Source organism: Lepus europaeus, chromosome 9 (assembly GCF_033115175.1).
Source record: "Lepus europaeus isolate LE1 chromosome 9, mLepTim1.pri, whole genome shotgun sequence".
Classification (NCBI taxonomy): domain Eukaryota; kingdom Metazoa; phylum Chordata; class Mammalia; order Lagomorpha; family Leporidae; genus Lepus; species Lepus europaeus.
In genome coordinates this window covers 109,874,543-109,891,461 of record NC_084835.1, presented here as the reverse complement: position 1 = coordinate 109,891,461, position 16,919 = coordinate 109,874,543, and the positions used below count along the sequence as shown (strand labels likewise).

At 45.3% G+C, this 16,919-nt stretch overlaps 1 protein-coding gene across 1 annotated transcript in view; it reads right to left on the bottom strand.

Annotated features, from left to right (window-relative positions):
• The window catches only part of ZCCHC2 (zinc finger CCHC-type containing 2), a 61,251-nt gene that overhangs the window by 17,428 nt on the left and 26,904 nt on the right, over positions 1-16,919 (bottom strand). The window contains exons 5-8 of the mRNA XM_062201771.1: positions 16,798-16,910; positions 7,830-7,924; positions 3,274-3,357; positions 1,994-2,051 (exon numbers count right to left, since the gene is read on the bottom strand). Of these exons, the coding sequence (XP_062057755.1) occupies positions 1,994-2,051; positions 3,274-3,357; positions 7,830-7,924; positions 16,798-16,910 (350 nt within the window). The remainder of the gene's footprint in view (positions 1-1,993; positions 2,052-3,273; positions 3,358-7,829; positions 7,925-16,797; positions 16,911-16,919) is intronic.

The following is a 16,919-nucleotide window of genomic DNA, read 5'->3' as shown; positions in this document are numbered from 1 at the left end:
ACTGAGACTCTAAGCAATGGTGGCTATCTTGCAGCACTCACAGCTGGGAAGAGAGAGAGGCTCATGTAACCACATATCTCAACATAAGTACCATGTACAGCTGGAATTATGAAAGGGCAGACAACAGAAACAAGAGAATCCAGGTAAAGAAGTTGTTGCCTGTGGGCTTTAAGAATTTTGGAAGAGTACTGGGAAATGTAAAAAAAAAAAAAAGAAAAGAAAAGAAAAGAAATTTAAGATTTAGAACTATAAAATACAGTGATATTAAGAACTCAAAGATGGGAAATAGATGAAAAAAACAGTAAAGAGGAAACTTGGTGTGAGAAAAATACAATGAAATGCTGAAAGGAAAAAATTATGAAAACCAACAAAAATGTTTAAAAGGGTAAAAAGTCTAATATAAGAACTCAAGAGTTTTACAAGATGGAGCAGGAGAACAGGGCAGAAGCAGCATTTGGAGAATAAGAGCTAGGAGTTTTCCAAAATCAAGGGTTTGAACTATAGATTAAAGAAGCAGAAACCATGCAAAGAATGCTACAAAACGCCATGGTAGGAAAACTGTTTAAAGCCAGATCGTGAGAACTTCAAGGCAATCGGAAGAAAACAGCACATTACCTTCCAAAGAGCAACACCAAGGTTGACAGAAATGATGGATGCCAGATATCTAAACTTTGAGCTCCCTCAAAAGCAGAATTTGGAGTGATGCAGTTTATTACAGAGGTGATCCCAGAGAGCAGAAGTAAGGGAATAGAGAGAGAAATACCCAAAGACCCAATGAAGGATCCATTACTGAGACTGCCATGAGACACAATCAGGGATTCAAAGCTGCTGGGACCTCCCCAAACTGCCCGCCTCCAAACAGAAGCAGGCAGCCACAGACTTGGCAAAGGCTCTGGACACAAAGTGGCCAGTCTGAAATCCCACACATGATTCCATGAGTTCTCAGGAGAAATCTGAAGTGGGCAGACAAGATGTGACACAGAGGAGCAAGGGCCCGAGGCAAGAAGACAGTGAGGCTACGCTTTCCAAGAGCCAGCAGAGAATAACTGCCGACCCACAGTTCCAGGTCCAGCAACATCTCTTTCAAAAATGAAGGCAAAATAAAACTTTATTTTTCAGATTAAAAGCCACATGCATTCACCATTGACAGATGTGACCATAGGAAACATTCAAAGAGTTCTTCAGTTAGAAGGAAAATGATCGTAGGTGGATGATTAGACACAGGACACACAGAGCAACAGAAGCGTAAAATCTAAATGAATACTGAAAAGAAGTTTCAGGTGTTTAAAACCTGAGAGAGAATTAAAATATATGTTCTAAGGAAAAGATAAAGGAGGTACAGTGATCTGAAGCCCTCAGATTATTAGGGAACAAGGACAAGCACAATTTATACCAAACTTCAGTAAGTCAAAGATGTACAGTATCATCCACAGGAAGAATTTAAAAACACCACCACCACCAAATACTGCATAACTATCAAGGCCACAGAAGTGAAAAATAGAACAAAAACACACAAAAGAAGGCAAGAAAGGAGAAAAGGAAACACAGAGAAGTTGGGACAAATAAAAAGCAAATTGCATAATGGCAAAGTTATAGTCAAATACATCAGTAATTAAATGTTATACCCATTTATTTTATTTATTTGAAAAAGTTAGAGAATTTGTGTGTGTTACAGAGAGAAGAGAGGCCTCCATCCACTGGTTCACTCCCCAAATGGTCGCTATGGCCAGAGCTGGGCCGATCCAAAGCCAGGAACCAGGAGCCTCCTCTGGGTCTCCCATGCAGGTGCAGGAGCTCAAGCACTTGGGCCATCTTCCACGACTTTCACAGGCAGCTAGATCAGGAGTGGAGCCTCTGAGACTAGAACCAGCGCTCATATGGGATGCCAGTGCTGTAGAATGGGGCTTTAACCCGCTGTGCCACAGTGCCAGCCCCTGCTATACCCATTTAGAAAGGTACAAAGCCATCTATGTTTTAGAAATGAGATACCTACTTCACCATGGGACTTTTCCCGGTATGTTTCTTGTGGATTAGGGTGTGCTGTAACACATCTAGAGTAGAGGAAAACATATTTTACTAAATGCTGCAGCAAAAAATCAAAAGGATGATGTTACCAATTTATGAGATCCTATCCGTGTTGACAGACTGCTGGAGCACGCTCTAAGCATTTCTCAGCACAGAAAATATCTTAAACATATAACAAGCTACTAAATTACCTTAAATCTCCTCTCCAACGTGTTCCACCTGAAAGCAAGTCAGTCTTGGCCAAAACCATGAGTGTCTAATATGAGCAAGCCACTGCAAAATTACAATGTTGAATTTCAGGTAGAACTCCTTTTTAACCATTAAAAAATAAAGCATCCATCAGTATAACAGCCATGTACATCCGCCTCCCAGACTTCTCTATATTTCCTCATTTTTGTTGAGAAACCATGTATGACATGACCTGAAAGTCTTTCTCCATTCCATTCACCTGCCTTCCTCAGAGAAGCTAACTACTACTAACTTGCTGAAACACTCAAGTGCAAGTTTTTATTTTAACTCCAACTATATGGGCTCATAAACAAAGTGGTGTTGCATGTTTGAACATATTAGAAATATCCCTTATTTTAACTACTACCTGGTTCAAATATACCACAATTTATACCTTTAGTAACCTCTGAAACATCCAGACAATTTACTGGTATTTGTTATACAATGATGCTGTGAGTACCTGTCTACATGCCCTTGGGCACATGTGTAACTTTCACAGGTACAGAATCACTGAACAGCAGCATAAAATCATCTCTAACTCTGCAACACAGTGCCAAATTTTTGCCCAACACAGCTGTGTCAGTTCCTACTGCTTCATATCCTTAATAATGTCCGACTTGAAAATATTCTGCCAACCTGGTTAATGTGAGATGATTATCTCAGTGTTTCAGACTACCAGTGAGGCCGCACACTGCAGGATGGCTGTTCAAGTCTCTTCCCTCATGGATCTCCTATTCATGGATGTTGCCCATATTTCTGTTGAGCTAAAATTCCTGGTATTTTCCCAGATGGACATTTAGAAGTTTCAATGTTGCATGAAGTTGTTATTCATTTGCAACTCCTAAGTGCAGGTCTAATCAGACATTTTTATATGGAAAGCCATTTACTGAACAGTCTACTTCTCCCCACTTAACTCTGTCACATTCCAGTTCCTATACGTCTGCTTCTCAACTCCCCAGTCTATTCTACCCCCGTGGCAGCATCGGGTGGAATCACTTACTCTATGGAATCAACATTTACCTTCTTCTTGACTTGAAGCTTCTGAGCTGTCTTCCTTCAAGTGTTCTAGTATCTTAGAAGTCTTCAGAGAGGACTGTAAATTATCTGCAGGAAGTATTCAACACTATTAGCTCTTCAGGAAAATTATAAGAAAGAAAGAAAACAGTGATTACTTTACTCCCAGAAGAGGAGAGTGGCGGGCTAGGGGTGCAGAGAAGAAGGCACTGCACTGTGAGGGGGCCCTGAATCACCGAGTCAGGTTCCCCTGGGCAAGCTGCTCCTCGTCAGCCTCGGTGTGCTGACGAGCAACATGGGAAATACACCCAGGGGTGCTCCTCAAACATCCACGTTGTGGTAAGGAATTTTAAAAACTTTTTAAGTTACTTTGTTATTTGAAAGACAGTGAGAGCAAGCAAGCTAGCTCCTATCAACTGGTTTACTCTCCAGATGTCTGCAACAGCCAGGCTGGGACAGGCTGAAGCCAGGAGGCAGAAACTTACTCCAAGCCTCCCAGGTGGGTGGCAGGAATGCAAGTACTTGCATACTGTCTCCCAGGGCACACATTTATTTATTTGAGGGGCCGGCACTGTGGCGTGGTGGGTGAAGCTGTCATCTGCAGTGCCGGCAGCCCATATGGGCACCGGTTCGAATCCCAGCTGCTCCACTTCCAATCCAGCTCTCTGCTATGGCCTGGGAAGGCAGTGGAAGATGGCCCAAGTCCTTGGGCCCCTGCACCCACGTGAAAGATCCGGAAGAATCTCCTGGCTCCTGGGTTCGAATCAGCACAGCTCCGGCTGTTGTGGCCAACTGGGGAGTGGACGAGTGGATAGAAGACCTCCCTCCCTCTCTCTCTCTCTCTCTCTGCCTTTCCTTCTCTTCCAGACTTTCAAATTAAATAAATAAATATTTAAAAAAGAATTGAAAGGCAGAGTTACAGAGAGAAGGGGAGTGGAAGGGGCGGGGGAGAGAGCTGCTGGTTCACTCCCACAAATGGCCACAAGAGCCAGGGCTGGGCCAGGTCAAAGCCAGGATCCAGGAGCTTCACCAGGTGCAGGGACCCAAGCACTTGGGCCATCTTCTCCTGTTTTCCCAGGCACGCTAGCAGGGAGCTGGATGGGAAGTGGAACAGCCGGGACTAGAACTGGTGTCCATATGGGATGCAGGCATCTCAGGCAGCGGCACACAATGCTGGTCCCTCTCACAAAATTTTAAAAACCTTAATTTTTAATTATAATTGATTTTAAAATATTTGAGACATAAATGAATGAACATTTAGAGATACTTCATAAGTTAGCCTGAATGTTATAACACCCAATCACATTACTTTTTTCTCCTCCTTTCCTCCCACCTCAAATTGAGGAATTATACATTTTCCTTCTCCTTTAGGTACAGGAAACATTTCAAGAAAAGAAACAAACAAAAAACCCTGTTCCTTGTTATAGTGGCTTTGCTTCAAGTTAGCAGAAGTTTTCCAAAGTACACATAAATGCTACTGGCTGAGGAAGGCGGAGGTCAGAGTGTAGATTAAGCAGAAGGCAAGCTGTGATGCATAGCGAAACCTACGAACAGGGAAAGCTTCACGAAGACAGTGGGGCAGGAAACGGCAGGAGGGACTGAGAAACACGGAGCCTGGGAGCAGCTGGAGCTCAAGAGACCGGAGAGCACACGCACGGAGGGGCCTGAACCTCACATCAAACTTGTGAAACCTTTAGTAGGGGATTAATGCTCAAATTTATCCTTTGGAGGTGAGCAAGCATTTGGCTCAGCGGTTAAGACACCACTTTGGCTGGGGCCGGTGCTGTGGCGTAGTGGGTTAAACCTCCGCATACAGTGACGGCATCCCAGGCATTCCATACAGCTGCTGGTTTGAGTCCAGGCTGCTCCGCTTCTGATCCAGCTCCCTGCTATTGCAGCAGGAAAGCAGCGAAAGACAGCCCAAGGTGGCTCCTGGCTTCAGCCTGGCCCAGCCCTAGTTGTTGTGGCTGCCTGGGAAAGTGAACCAGTGGATGGAAGACTTCTGTCTCTGTCTCTCCCTCCCTCTCTCTCTCTGGAACTCTGCCTTTCAAATAAATAAAATAAATCTTAAAAAAAAAAAGACACCACCAGCCGGCTCCGCAGCTCAATAGGCTAATCCCTGCGATGCCGGCACACTGGGTTCTAGTCCCGGTTGGGGTGCTGGATTCTGTCCCGGTTGCTCCTCTTCCAGGCCAGCTCTCTGCTGTGGCCAGGGAGTGCAGTGGAGGATGGCCCAAGTGCTTGGGCCCTGCACCCGCATGGGAGACCAGGAGAAGAACCTGGCTCCTGGCTTTGGATCATCGCAGTGCGCCAGCCGCAGCGGCCCATTGAGGGGGTGAACCAATAAAAAAGGAAGACCTTTCTCTCTATCTCTCTCTCACTGTCCATTCTACCTGTCCAAAAAAAAAAAAAAAAAAAAAAGACACCACCTTGGATACCCATGTCCTATATCAGAGAGCCTGATTTTAGTCTGTGCTCCACGTGTAACCTAGCGTCTTGCTAATGTGCATCCTGAGAGGCATCCTGAGAACAGTGCCACTGCGTGGGAGAGCTGCATTACTTTCTGATCCCGCCTCAGCTGCTGCAGGCATCTGGAGAATGAACCAATGGCTGGAATCAATCTCTCAACCTCTGCCTTTCAAGCAAAGTGAAAAAAAAAATTTGTCCTTGTGAAAATCCTGGAATATATTACTGTAAGAACTAGATAGAGAGAGAGGAGGAAGGCTTTCCTGGTAAATTTCCTATGTGTGAAAGAAAGACCTGATTGAAGAAAACAATGAGATAGTTACTACCGTCTAACAGGAAGACATCCCTGTCTATATGGGCTGGCCTTTAAGTGACTGAAACACAGGAGGGAAAGTGAGAAGACCCAAGGTCGTGCTTTCTGCGTGAGCAAGCTGGGAAGGTCACTATGAAAACAGGGGACAAAGGAGGAAGACTAACTACATGCTGAACATCACGTACCAGCATCATCACAACTCTGAAGACTGCAGGCCAGCTCTGCCAAGGACCTGGAGGACTGACCATCTCCCAGAGCCTTAAAGTTCTTACACCTTCACTTGGATTCAGTCTGTTTTGTTACAGTAGCAACAAATATTTAAATAAATCTTTCCATTCCATATTCTACACATCTTTTTTGCCTTTCAAATAAAATGAAAATTAAAAAGGGAAAAGAGAGGCAGAGAACTTCCTCTGGCTAATTCATTCCCCAAATGCCCAAAACAGCCTGGGCCAGGCCAGCCACAATCAGGAGCTGGAAATCATTTGGGCCTTCCTTGTGGGTGGCAGCGACATAAGTACTTGCGCCATCACCTGCTGCCTCCCACGGTGTGCATTAGTAGGAAGCAGGATCTGAAGCAGAGTTGGGACTTGAATCCAGGCACTCTGATACAGATGTAGGTGCCTCCACACAGTGCGTTAATTGCTATGTCAAACACCTGCCCCTACAAACTTTAATAAAATTTTATTTCATTTATTTGAGGCAGATGGAGAGCAAGTGAGAGTGCACGTGCACAAACAACTGGTTCATTCCCCAAAAGTCCGCTACAGCCAGGGCTGGGCAGGTCAGAGCCAGGAGCTAGAACCACAATCTGGGTCTTCCCTGCGGTTGTCAGAGACCCAACTACTTGCGTGACCACTGCTGCCTCTGAAGGCCCTAAGTAGCAAAAAGCTGGAAGGATGAGTGGAGCTGGAACCAGAACCCAGACACTCTAATTGCCATCTTAACCACCAGGCCAAGTGCCCACCCCACAGCAGCTTTTCAACACATTATATTCTTTTAAATTGCAGTGCAAAATTTATTTAAAAATACCAAATGGGTGTTTGGTAGCAGTGAGATAGTGTTTGGGACACCTGCATCCCATACTGGAGTGCCTGGGTTTGGGTTCCAGCTCTGCTTCCGATTCCAGATTCCTGCTCATGAATACACTGGGAGGCAGCAGGTGACGGCTCGAGTACTTGAATCTCTGCCACCCACGCAGGAGACCCAGACTGAGTTCTAGGCTCCTGGCTTTGGCCCAACACTAGCTATGTAGGCACTTGGTGAATGAACCAGTGGATGGGAGATCTCTCTCTGTCCTGTCTCTCTGCCTTTCAAATAAATAAGCCCAAACACCTTTCAATAAGAGACAGCTGGGGCCTGCGCTGTGGCGCAGTGGGTTAACGCCCTGGCCTGAAACGCTGGCATCCCATACGGGTGCCAGTTCTAGTCCCGGCTGATCCTCTTCTGATCCAGCTCTCTGCTATGACCTGGGAAAGCAGTAGAAGATGGTCTAAGTCCTCCGGCCCCTGCACTCGCGTGGGAGACCTGGAAGAAGCTCCTGGCTCCTGGCTTCGGACAGGCGCAGCTCTGGCCATTGCAGCCATCTAGGGAGTGAGCCAGCAGAAGGAAGACCTCTCTGTAACTCTGTCTTTCACATAAGTTAAAAAAGAGAATTATTTCTTAATTTTATATCACTATTCCTTAACTTTGACTATAGTGACAAACTCATACAAGGTGACATAGCAAAACCAGAAACCAAGCAGCAAACACAGTCAATTTGGAGGAGACAGAAGTTGCTTACTGAGGCTGGGCCGAGAGTCTGGCGACAGGGACTGGAAAAAGCTGCGTACTTTCTGACTCTGCAGAAAAGCTTGTGACGAAGTCGAAAATAGCTGCCTGCACGTACGAAAGAAGAGATCATTAACTTCAGGTGGTACACGTCCACAAGAATCTGCTTAGATTATGAAATACACTTCAGCGGCTGTTTAATTCAGGTATAGGAAGGTATTTTTTTTCTTCCTTAGGAGTATTTTGTAATGTGTTTCCTGTAGGAGAAAGTGAAGTAAAACTCAACAAGATTTATTTTAAGAATCTACAAAGCAGAATTTTAATTTTTAGACTTTAAATTTTACACTATCCAGTGGTCAGGTTTAAATTTTGGCAAACAAACATGTTATTTCAGCCTTTTGTCCAAGTGGCACCACGGCCTTTCTGCTTTACTCCTCCTCAAAGGTGTGTTGTCTGGGTACACAACTGTAGGGGGCTTCCCCCACTCAGGACACACGAGGCAGGAAGTGTGGGATGCCAAGACTGCTGCAGAACGTCACAGTGAGCCCCGCTGCAAACCACACACGATGCTGCCACATTCTGAGGCTTGGCTAAGTGCTGACGCATGTGCGTGCCACACCAGGATTCTAAGCTACCTGAAAGCCAGCTTTCCTCTTCTCTTACTAATGTGATAAAAGATCCCAACCGGTAGTCTTTGGTAAGTGGCACCTGTGAAAAGAGTGTTGTGCATTTGCTCAGTGTTAACTCTGGAGCTAAACACCAGTTCCACCACTCACAAGCTCTATCACCCCAAACAAATTACTGAGCCTTTCAGCTTCCACTTCCTCACAGGGAATTCTACCAGTTCCCTACGGCTACAAGACTTCGTCAGCTGCAAAGAAACTGTCACCCTACTTACCACATAGGAGCTCATCGCACACACCCCTTCTCTCTCTTCTGAACATTTTAATACTCATTTTAAGTGTTCGTTCCTAATTTCCCCAAAAGGTTCTGACCTATCAGATTAATTACATGATAATTAAGTACCACACCAACAAGAGATGCCTCTGGTGGGCCAAAGCTGCCTTGTCTACAGGTGCAGCTGCTTAGTGTAAGTGGTACACTAATGTGAGGTAAGTGGGCGATAAGGGGGAACTGAAGGTCAGAGCAGAAAAACCACCATCTTGAAGTATGGGCGAATCTAGGTTTCCAGGCTGAACATACTAAGGCTGAGATTAAAATCCAAAGGCAGGGGCCAGCAGGTAAAGCCATTGCCTGCAGTGCCAGCATCCCATATGGGAGCCAGTTCAGTTACTGGCTGCTCCACTCTCTGCCATGGCCTGGGAAAGCAGAAGATGGCCCAAGTCCTTGGGCTCCTGCACCTGCGTGGAAGACCCAGAAGAAGCCCCCGGCTTCGGATTGGCCCAGCTCTGGCCATTGCAGCCATTTGTGGAGTGAACCAGCGTTTGGAAGACCTCTCTTTCTCTAACTCTGCCTTTAAATAAGTCTTTTTTAAAACTACACTGGTCTAAATTTAAAAAAAAAAAAAAATCCAAAGACAGACGATTGTTCAGACGCAGCGGGTTAAGCTGCCACTTGTGATGCTGGCATCTCATCACAAGGCTGCTCCACCTCTGATCCAGCTCCTTGCTAATGCACCTGGGAAAAGCCAGGAAGATGGCCCAAGTGCCTGAAATCCTGCCACCCATGTGGGAGACCCAGATGGATTTCCAGGCTCCCAGCTTTGGACTGGCCCAGACATGGTTATTGCAGGCATTTGGGAAGTGAACTAGAGGATGGAAGCTCTCTCTCCCTCTCCCTGTCACTCTGCCTTTTCAAATCAACACATCTTAATAATAAATAAAATCCAAAGGCAGTGGTGGAATCCCTCCCCAGTTACATTCACAAAACAGCTGGTCAAAAGCACAGGCATACCTTCAACTTGGGGCCCTAGCCTAGCTCCAGCCCAGACACGACTCAAACATCAGGAGAACTCCTACTTACAGGAGAGCATCCAAGAGATCCAAGGCATGGAACTGAGTCTGCACAGACCACAGTCAAATAGAAATAAGCATACAACTGTATAAATTTATCTAATGTACTCAACTATATTACCATATACCTAGACACTGTAGTATTGTGGTTTGAAAATATTTACAAACAACTACAGTGGCAATAATGTCAATTAACTGAATTATGGTTCAGCTAAAAGTGGAACATTACATAGCAAACCAAAAACACAGCAGCAATCTCTTCACAGGTACTGATGAGTTCCCAAGTTCTGAAAGAGCAAATGACCAGGAAGTATATATAGGATATTTCCATTTGGGAAAAATGTATACAAGGGGTCTTATAAAAGCTTGTGGACCACATGTGTTATAAAAAAGTTTCACTGGGGCCGGGGCTGTGGCGTAGTGGGTAAAGCCGCCGCCTACGGTGCCGGCATCCCATATGGGTGCCAGTCAAGTCCTGGCTGCTCCACTTCCAATCCAGCTCTCTGCTGTGGCCTGAGAAAGCAGTACAAGATGGCCCAAGTCTTTGGGCCCCTGCACCTGTGTGGGAGACCCAGAAGAAGCTCCTGACTCCTGGCTGTTTGGATCAGCACAGACCATTGCAGCCAACTGGAGAGCGAACCAGCAGATGGAAGACCTCTCTCTCTCTCTCTCTCTCTCTCCCTCTCCCTCTCCCTCTCTGCCTCTCCTCTCTCTGTAAAACTCTTTCAAAAAAATAAATCTTTAAAAGAAAAAACTATGCAGTGTGCAGAGGTCTGGCTCCAGTGCTGGGCTGGGCGGGATCTGCACGAGTCCGCCCTCCTGCCCCAAACTGGGCTCTGACATGCGTCAAGCCCTCCCCGAAGGAGAGAAGGGCTTCCTCACTCCACCTAGGTGCTTTCTCCAGCCCGTGAGGTTCCCCCCTCCCCTGCTGATGCTGGTGTCTACCTTACTCTGCCCCATGGACTGACTTTAGGACATAATTATCAGCAGGGAGAGGGGTTAACAAAGATAGGAATCAACAATGACTTTTTACAAATTGCAAGTATGGGGCCAATGTTGTGGTGCAGAGGATTAAGCCAATGTTTGTGATGCCTTGCATCCCATATCAGAGCACCAGTTTGAATCTTGGCAGCTTTGCTTCCGATCCAGCTCCCTGCTAATGTGCCTGGGAAACACCAGATGACAGCCTAAGTACTTGGTGGAGACCCTATCGCCCACATAGGAGACCTGGATAGAGTTTTTGGCTCTTGGCTTTGGCTTGGCCCAGCCTTGGCCACAGGAGAGTGAACCCATGGATAGGTGTCAGTCTCTGTCTCTCTCATTCTGCCTTCCAGTGAATAAATCAATTTTAACATAATAAATACAAATGATAAGTATTACTAAAACTTGAACCTCATGGTTCAACTCATCTCCTAGAACATGCATGCATCAAGTTTTAAAATAGCTAAGCTACAGATTAAACATCTAATATGAGCATTTTAAGGGGCAGGAAAAACCAGATCTACCAGCTGTTAATAAAGTACAAATCATGGAAATGTGATCCAAGAATAAGAATAAGAGGTGATGTTAATGTATCTAGGAACCTATGACTAGGAGTCCTGTGAAGGGGCTTTAAAGCATTCATGAAAAATGGAATGAAAAGGTAAATTTTGGTGTGAAACCCTGAAATCCATACATTTGGTTTTTCGTAACATGTTTTCCATGGACTTTCTGAAGCCCTCTAGTGTAAGGTAGCACTAATAAAGAATTCATTCAGTGTTTGGAAAGAGAAGTCAATTTACATATGGCTTTATTTGGTGTTAACACAATGACTTCCCGAATTATTAAACAGTAAATTATCACACAGAAAGCAAATTAATTGAGTTTCTAAAGAGAGATAGCTTTAACAGCTTTCTTAATAATACAGGGGAGGGCGTTCAGCTCAGCAGTTAAGATGCCTGGATTCCTGGGCGGTCCTGTGGTGCAGTAGCTTAAGCAGCTTTAGCACTGGCATCCTATATGTATGCAGGTTGGAATCCTGGGTGCTCCACTTCTGATCCAGCTCCCTGCTAATGTGCCTGAGAAAGCAGCTGAGATTGGCCCAGCCTTGGCTGTTATAGGCATCTTGGGAGTCAACCAAAAGATGAGGCCGGCGCCGCGGCTCACTGGGCTAATCCTCCGCCTTGCGGCGCCGGCACACCGGGTTCTAGTCCCGGTCGGGGCACCGATCCTGTCCCGGTTGCCCCTCTTCCAGGCCAGCTCTCTGCTGTGGCCCGGGAGTGCAGTGGAGGATGGCCCAAGTGCTTGGGCCCTGCACCCCATGGGAGACCAGGAGAAGCACCTGGCTCCTGCCATCGGATCGGTGCGGTGCGCCGGCCATTGGAGGGTGAACCAACGGCAAAAGGAAGACCTTTCTCTCTGTCTCTCTCTCACTGTCCACTCTGCCTGTCAAAAAAAAAAAAAAAAAAAAAAAAAAGAGAACTCTCTGTGTCTCTGCATTCTCAAATAAATAAAAAACAACTTTTCAACTACATGGTATGCAAATTTTCCCTCTCCCTTTAAAAATCAAATATATATGGCCAAAATTCAGTCTTACTCCTATTCTCAGGCCATTCTTTTCCCCTACATACAACCCCTTTTAGTATCTTACCGTATAAAACAAATGCTTTTATTTTCCTGAAACAAGCTCTCCCTACTTTATGGTAACCAAGTCAACATCGACATTTATTTTCTCTTTTTTAGTCAAAAACACTACAATAAACACCCCTACACATTCATCTTTGCGTATAAGTGGGACTAAATCTGTGAGATAAATAACTAGAAATGTTAACTATTCAAAGGTCATTCTTTTCTTAAAAAGGATTTATTTATTCATTTCAAAGTCAGAGTTAGGGAAAGAGAGAGAAAGAGAGAGAGAGAGAGAATCGATCTTCCATCCACTGGCTGACTCCCCAGATGGCTACAAGGGCCAAGGCTGGGCCAGGCTGAAGCCAGGAGCCAGGAGCTTCTTCCAGGTCTCCCATGTGGGTGGCAGGGGCCCAACCATTTGGGCCATCTTTTGCTGCTTTCCCAGGTGCATTCCCAGGGAGCTGGATCAGAAATGGAGCAGCCAGGACAGCAAAGGATGCCAATATGAGATGGTGGTGTCTGGTATAGGTTCAGGCAGCCACTTCACTTGCTGCCTGGTTATTCATATTTAAATTTTCTATTGTCAAATAACACCAATTTATGTTCCTCATCACCAAAGAGCACTTGCTAACTTCCTGATCTTTGCATATTCCATAGGTTAAACAAAAACTCAGGGTTCTCTTTTAGTTTCAGATTATGAGCATCTTTTCATGTTTAAATGCCACTTACAATTTCAGCTTCTCTATGCTGTCTGTTCATAACTCTCCCATTCCCCCACCCACTACTTCATTCAGACTATTAGTTTCTAATATCTTACCGATTTTTTTTTTTTTTTTTTTTTGACAGGCAGAGTGGACAGTGAGAGAGAGACAGAGAGAAAGGTCTTCCTTTTTGCAGCTGGTTCACCCTCCAATGGCCGCCGCGGTAGGTGCGCTGTGGCCGGCGCAACGCGCTGATCCCGATGGCAGGAGCCAGGTGCTTATCCTGGTCTCCCATGGGGTGCAGGGCCCAAGGACTTGGGCCATCCTCCACTGCACTCCCTGGCCACAGCAGAGAGCTGGCCTGGAAGAGGGGCAACCGGGACAGAATCCGGTGCCCCGACCGGGACTAGAACCTGGTGTGCCGGCGCCGCTAGGCGGAGGATTAGCCTAGTGAGCCGTGGCGCCGGCCATATCTTACCGATTCTTAGGAGTTCATTTTTATATGAGAGGAATTACTGCAAAAGAAACATTGCACTAAATTTTAGATGTCTTCACTTTGTTTTAGAGTGCAGAAATCTGATTTTTCAGTATTTGAATCTTATTCTCTTTAACAGTTTCTAGTGTTGTGTGTGACACTTAGAAAAATCTACCACACACATGTTCTAAGTTTCATGTTTTCTTTCTTGGTTTACCCGAGTCATCATAATTTTTATATGAAGAATGACACATGGCTGTAACTTAAATTTTTTCCACCTGGCTACTCAGATGTACCTAATATTTCACAACAACCTTGAGAAAGATTAATGTGAACACAAAAGCAAAGACTGAGAAATCATGCATTTCAAATTTTAACAATCATAGCTGACCGAAGAATACTGTAACATGAAAGACCTATTAATACACATTGCAAAAGAACTCTACCAAAACCATAAAGATCCAAAAAGATAAGCTGATAAAGGACAGTTGATCCCACAAAATACACTACCAGCTGAACTTGCAGAAAGATCTTGAGTTTCACTGATTAAGCCAATGGGATAACCATTCACCCAGCAAACTAACAGATGTTCTTAACGATGATACTCAGAGCTAGCCAAGCTGTGGTGAGCAGCTAAATTCAAACTCCGAGTGTGTGCCGCTCCTTCCGTGACTTCTCATGAGAAAAACCTGTCAGGATCCTTACAGGATCTTTTTCTTTCAACCAACAGACTGATTTCAAAGAACCTCTCCTCAGCAGTTAATCATAAATCTGGAAAATGTTTTGGGGCACAAAATTGATCAAAGATTTATTTTTAATCAAAGCAAAACAAACAGAAAATTATGAATATTCCCAACAACAGGGAGATAGTCAAAGGACTACAGAGCCAGGTGGCATATAGTTTGTGGCTATTCAAAATGCTTCTGAAGAATATAAAATGCTTATCATTTGAGAGGAAAAGCAGAATATACAACTACAAAATCAAGTGCTACAGGCAAAAAAACAAAAGGAAAAATAAAAGTGTCAATCATAGTTATTTGGGTAATTGTCATCTTTTTAGTACTTTTCTGTTTTCCCCCAATATTCCTTATTGAGCTTCTGTTAGATTTACCATGAAAGCCCCCAAGCTATTCAAAATAAACTGAATGGTTCTGTACCAAGCCCTTTGTACAAACACATAGTAAATAAAGTGTGTTATATCTTATCACTCTCAATTGGAACAATCAGTCTAGCCATGTGACCTCAGTCAAGTTCATTACGTTCATCTGACCCTGAAGCCAAGTAGTACACAGAACCCAGATGGGATCAAAGCACACACTGAAGCCAGCATGGACAGGGTGACAATGAGCATCAACACGCTGGCCCCAAGAGTCACATTCTGCTGCTGGACACACACCAGAGGCTGCCATTTGGAGCCCTCATTACATCCCCACCCAGTGTAGAGCACAGCTTCCTGCTGCTGGACTCCCACCCGACACTGCAGCAGCAGCAGCAGCAGCAGCACTTCCTCCTGAGCTACTTCTCCATATGATGACCTGAGTGCTTGCCAGCTGCTGGCCTTACTATGCAACATGTCCTCTGTGGCCTCCCAGCACCTCCAGGCATGTGCTCTGCTACCACCATTTCTCTTCTTCCTTCTCTGAACCCTCGCGAGACTCCCCACATAGTTAGACCCTTCAGAAAACGTAGCTTGTACTTCCTTATACCAACCAGAAAACAAGCTCTAGCTCTCCTGACAGCCGTGCAGGTGGAAGGCTCATGTTCCCACATCCTCCTAGCATGCATCTGCCCACACTGCCTGAACCCGCCATCCAGCCACTCTCTTCCAGTTTCACCGAGCACATGATATGTGCCAACCTAGGTCAATCTCCCACGTTCCTATTCAATGTTGGCATCGGTCTGTCTCCTCCATTCCAAATCCTCTATCCCACTGCTGGCCTTCATGACCATGTGGGTGACCCAGCCAACACTGCAGGCTCTTTGCTTCTCTAATGACCTTCTCTGTCTGTCTTATCCTAGTCATTTACTCCCACAGTCGTGCCCTGGATCTTGCCATACAACAAGAATACCCTCCCCTCAGATTTCTACTCATCTGCACTAAGGGGCAGACTTTCATCCCTCCTCCGTGGCCCCAGCCATCCTGAGAATACTCACTGGGCCCGGTTCCCTTCCAGGGTAGAGGGCACTAGTACAGCGAATGACACACACCTCTGCTCTCTCTCTCGGGATGTCTGCTTCCAAAACTGGGGCCCCTTCGGTTCACAGGGCAAGGGCAAGTCTCATTTAAAGTCTCACTGAAGCCTCGCTAAACCACACAGGGCCCAGCACTGCTTCTACTTAACTCACTAAGAGACAGACAGTGAGTTGTCACCTGCTGATTCATCCCCATGTTGTGCTCAGCAGGCATAGCTGCACCAGGGAACAGGCAACTCAATCCAGGTCTCCCACATGGTAGCAGTGACCCAACTACTTGAGTCATCACCTGCTCCCTCCCAGGGCAACTGGTGGGAAGCTGGAGCTGAGAATTAAACCCAGGTACTCCCATGTTGGGTGCTGGTATCTTACAAGCACCAGGCTAAAGCCTGCTCCCACCTCCTTCTTAAGTAAAACTCTTCTTTAGAGATAACGTAAGCCATTACATGCAAAAGACCCTTCAACTTCTCATCACAAAACATGTAAATTTACCTATAATTCACATAAATCCTGCCTTTTGCAGGGACCTCATGCAACCAGTTACCCTCTCCCCTGTATCTTCAATTTCTTCCTCTCTCTGCAGACACAAAGGAGGCTCTGGGAATTAACCTGAGATATAGTATCTGTGTCCCTGACAGTATACTTAATGCTCTTCTCATCTATATCTGTTTTTCCAAAGGCCCAACAACCTGACAGTGGCAAAAACCTTGATGATGTAGCACTGGGCTCCAGGAAGAACTAGGGTCTTAAAAGAGAACATATCTCAAAGTCACGCTCTTGCACAAAGGCCTCTTTCAATTAACATTTTATGGAGAAAACAAGCAGTTTTACCAGTAATTAGCAACTTTAGAAACAAGTGAATTTTATGAAATAAAAGAACTGCAAGAATACAGTAATAAAGTTAGTTGAGTATCTTTCATCATGAGCGTAGGCCTGAACAGCTTATGATAAAATGTGCATTTTAGGAAGCATCTCTGCGGTGTCTCTAACAAGTCACTCCAAGCAGCCGGTTACCTCATCAGTAACACTCACCTTAGGATGGGCTCCAGGTCAGGGTGTCGCCGCTCTTCCCTTTTCAAGGAACCCTGATTCAGGGCTCTTAAGATGGTCTTGTCAAAAGTCTCTGAAGATAATTCCTTTGGAAGCTAGAAAAG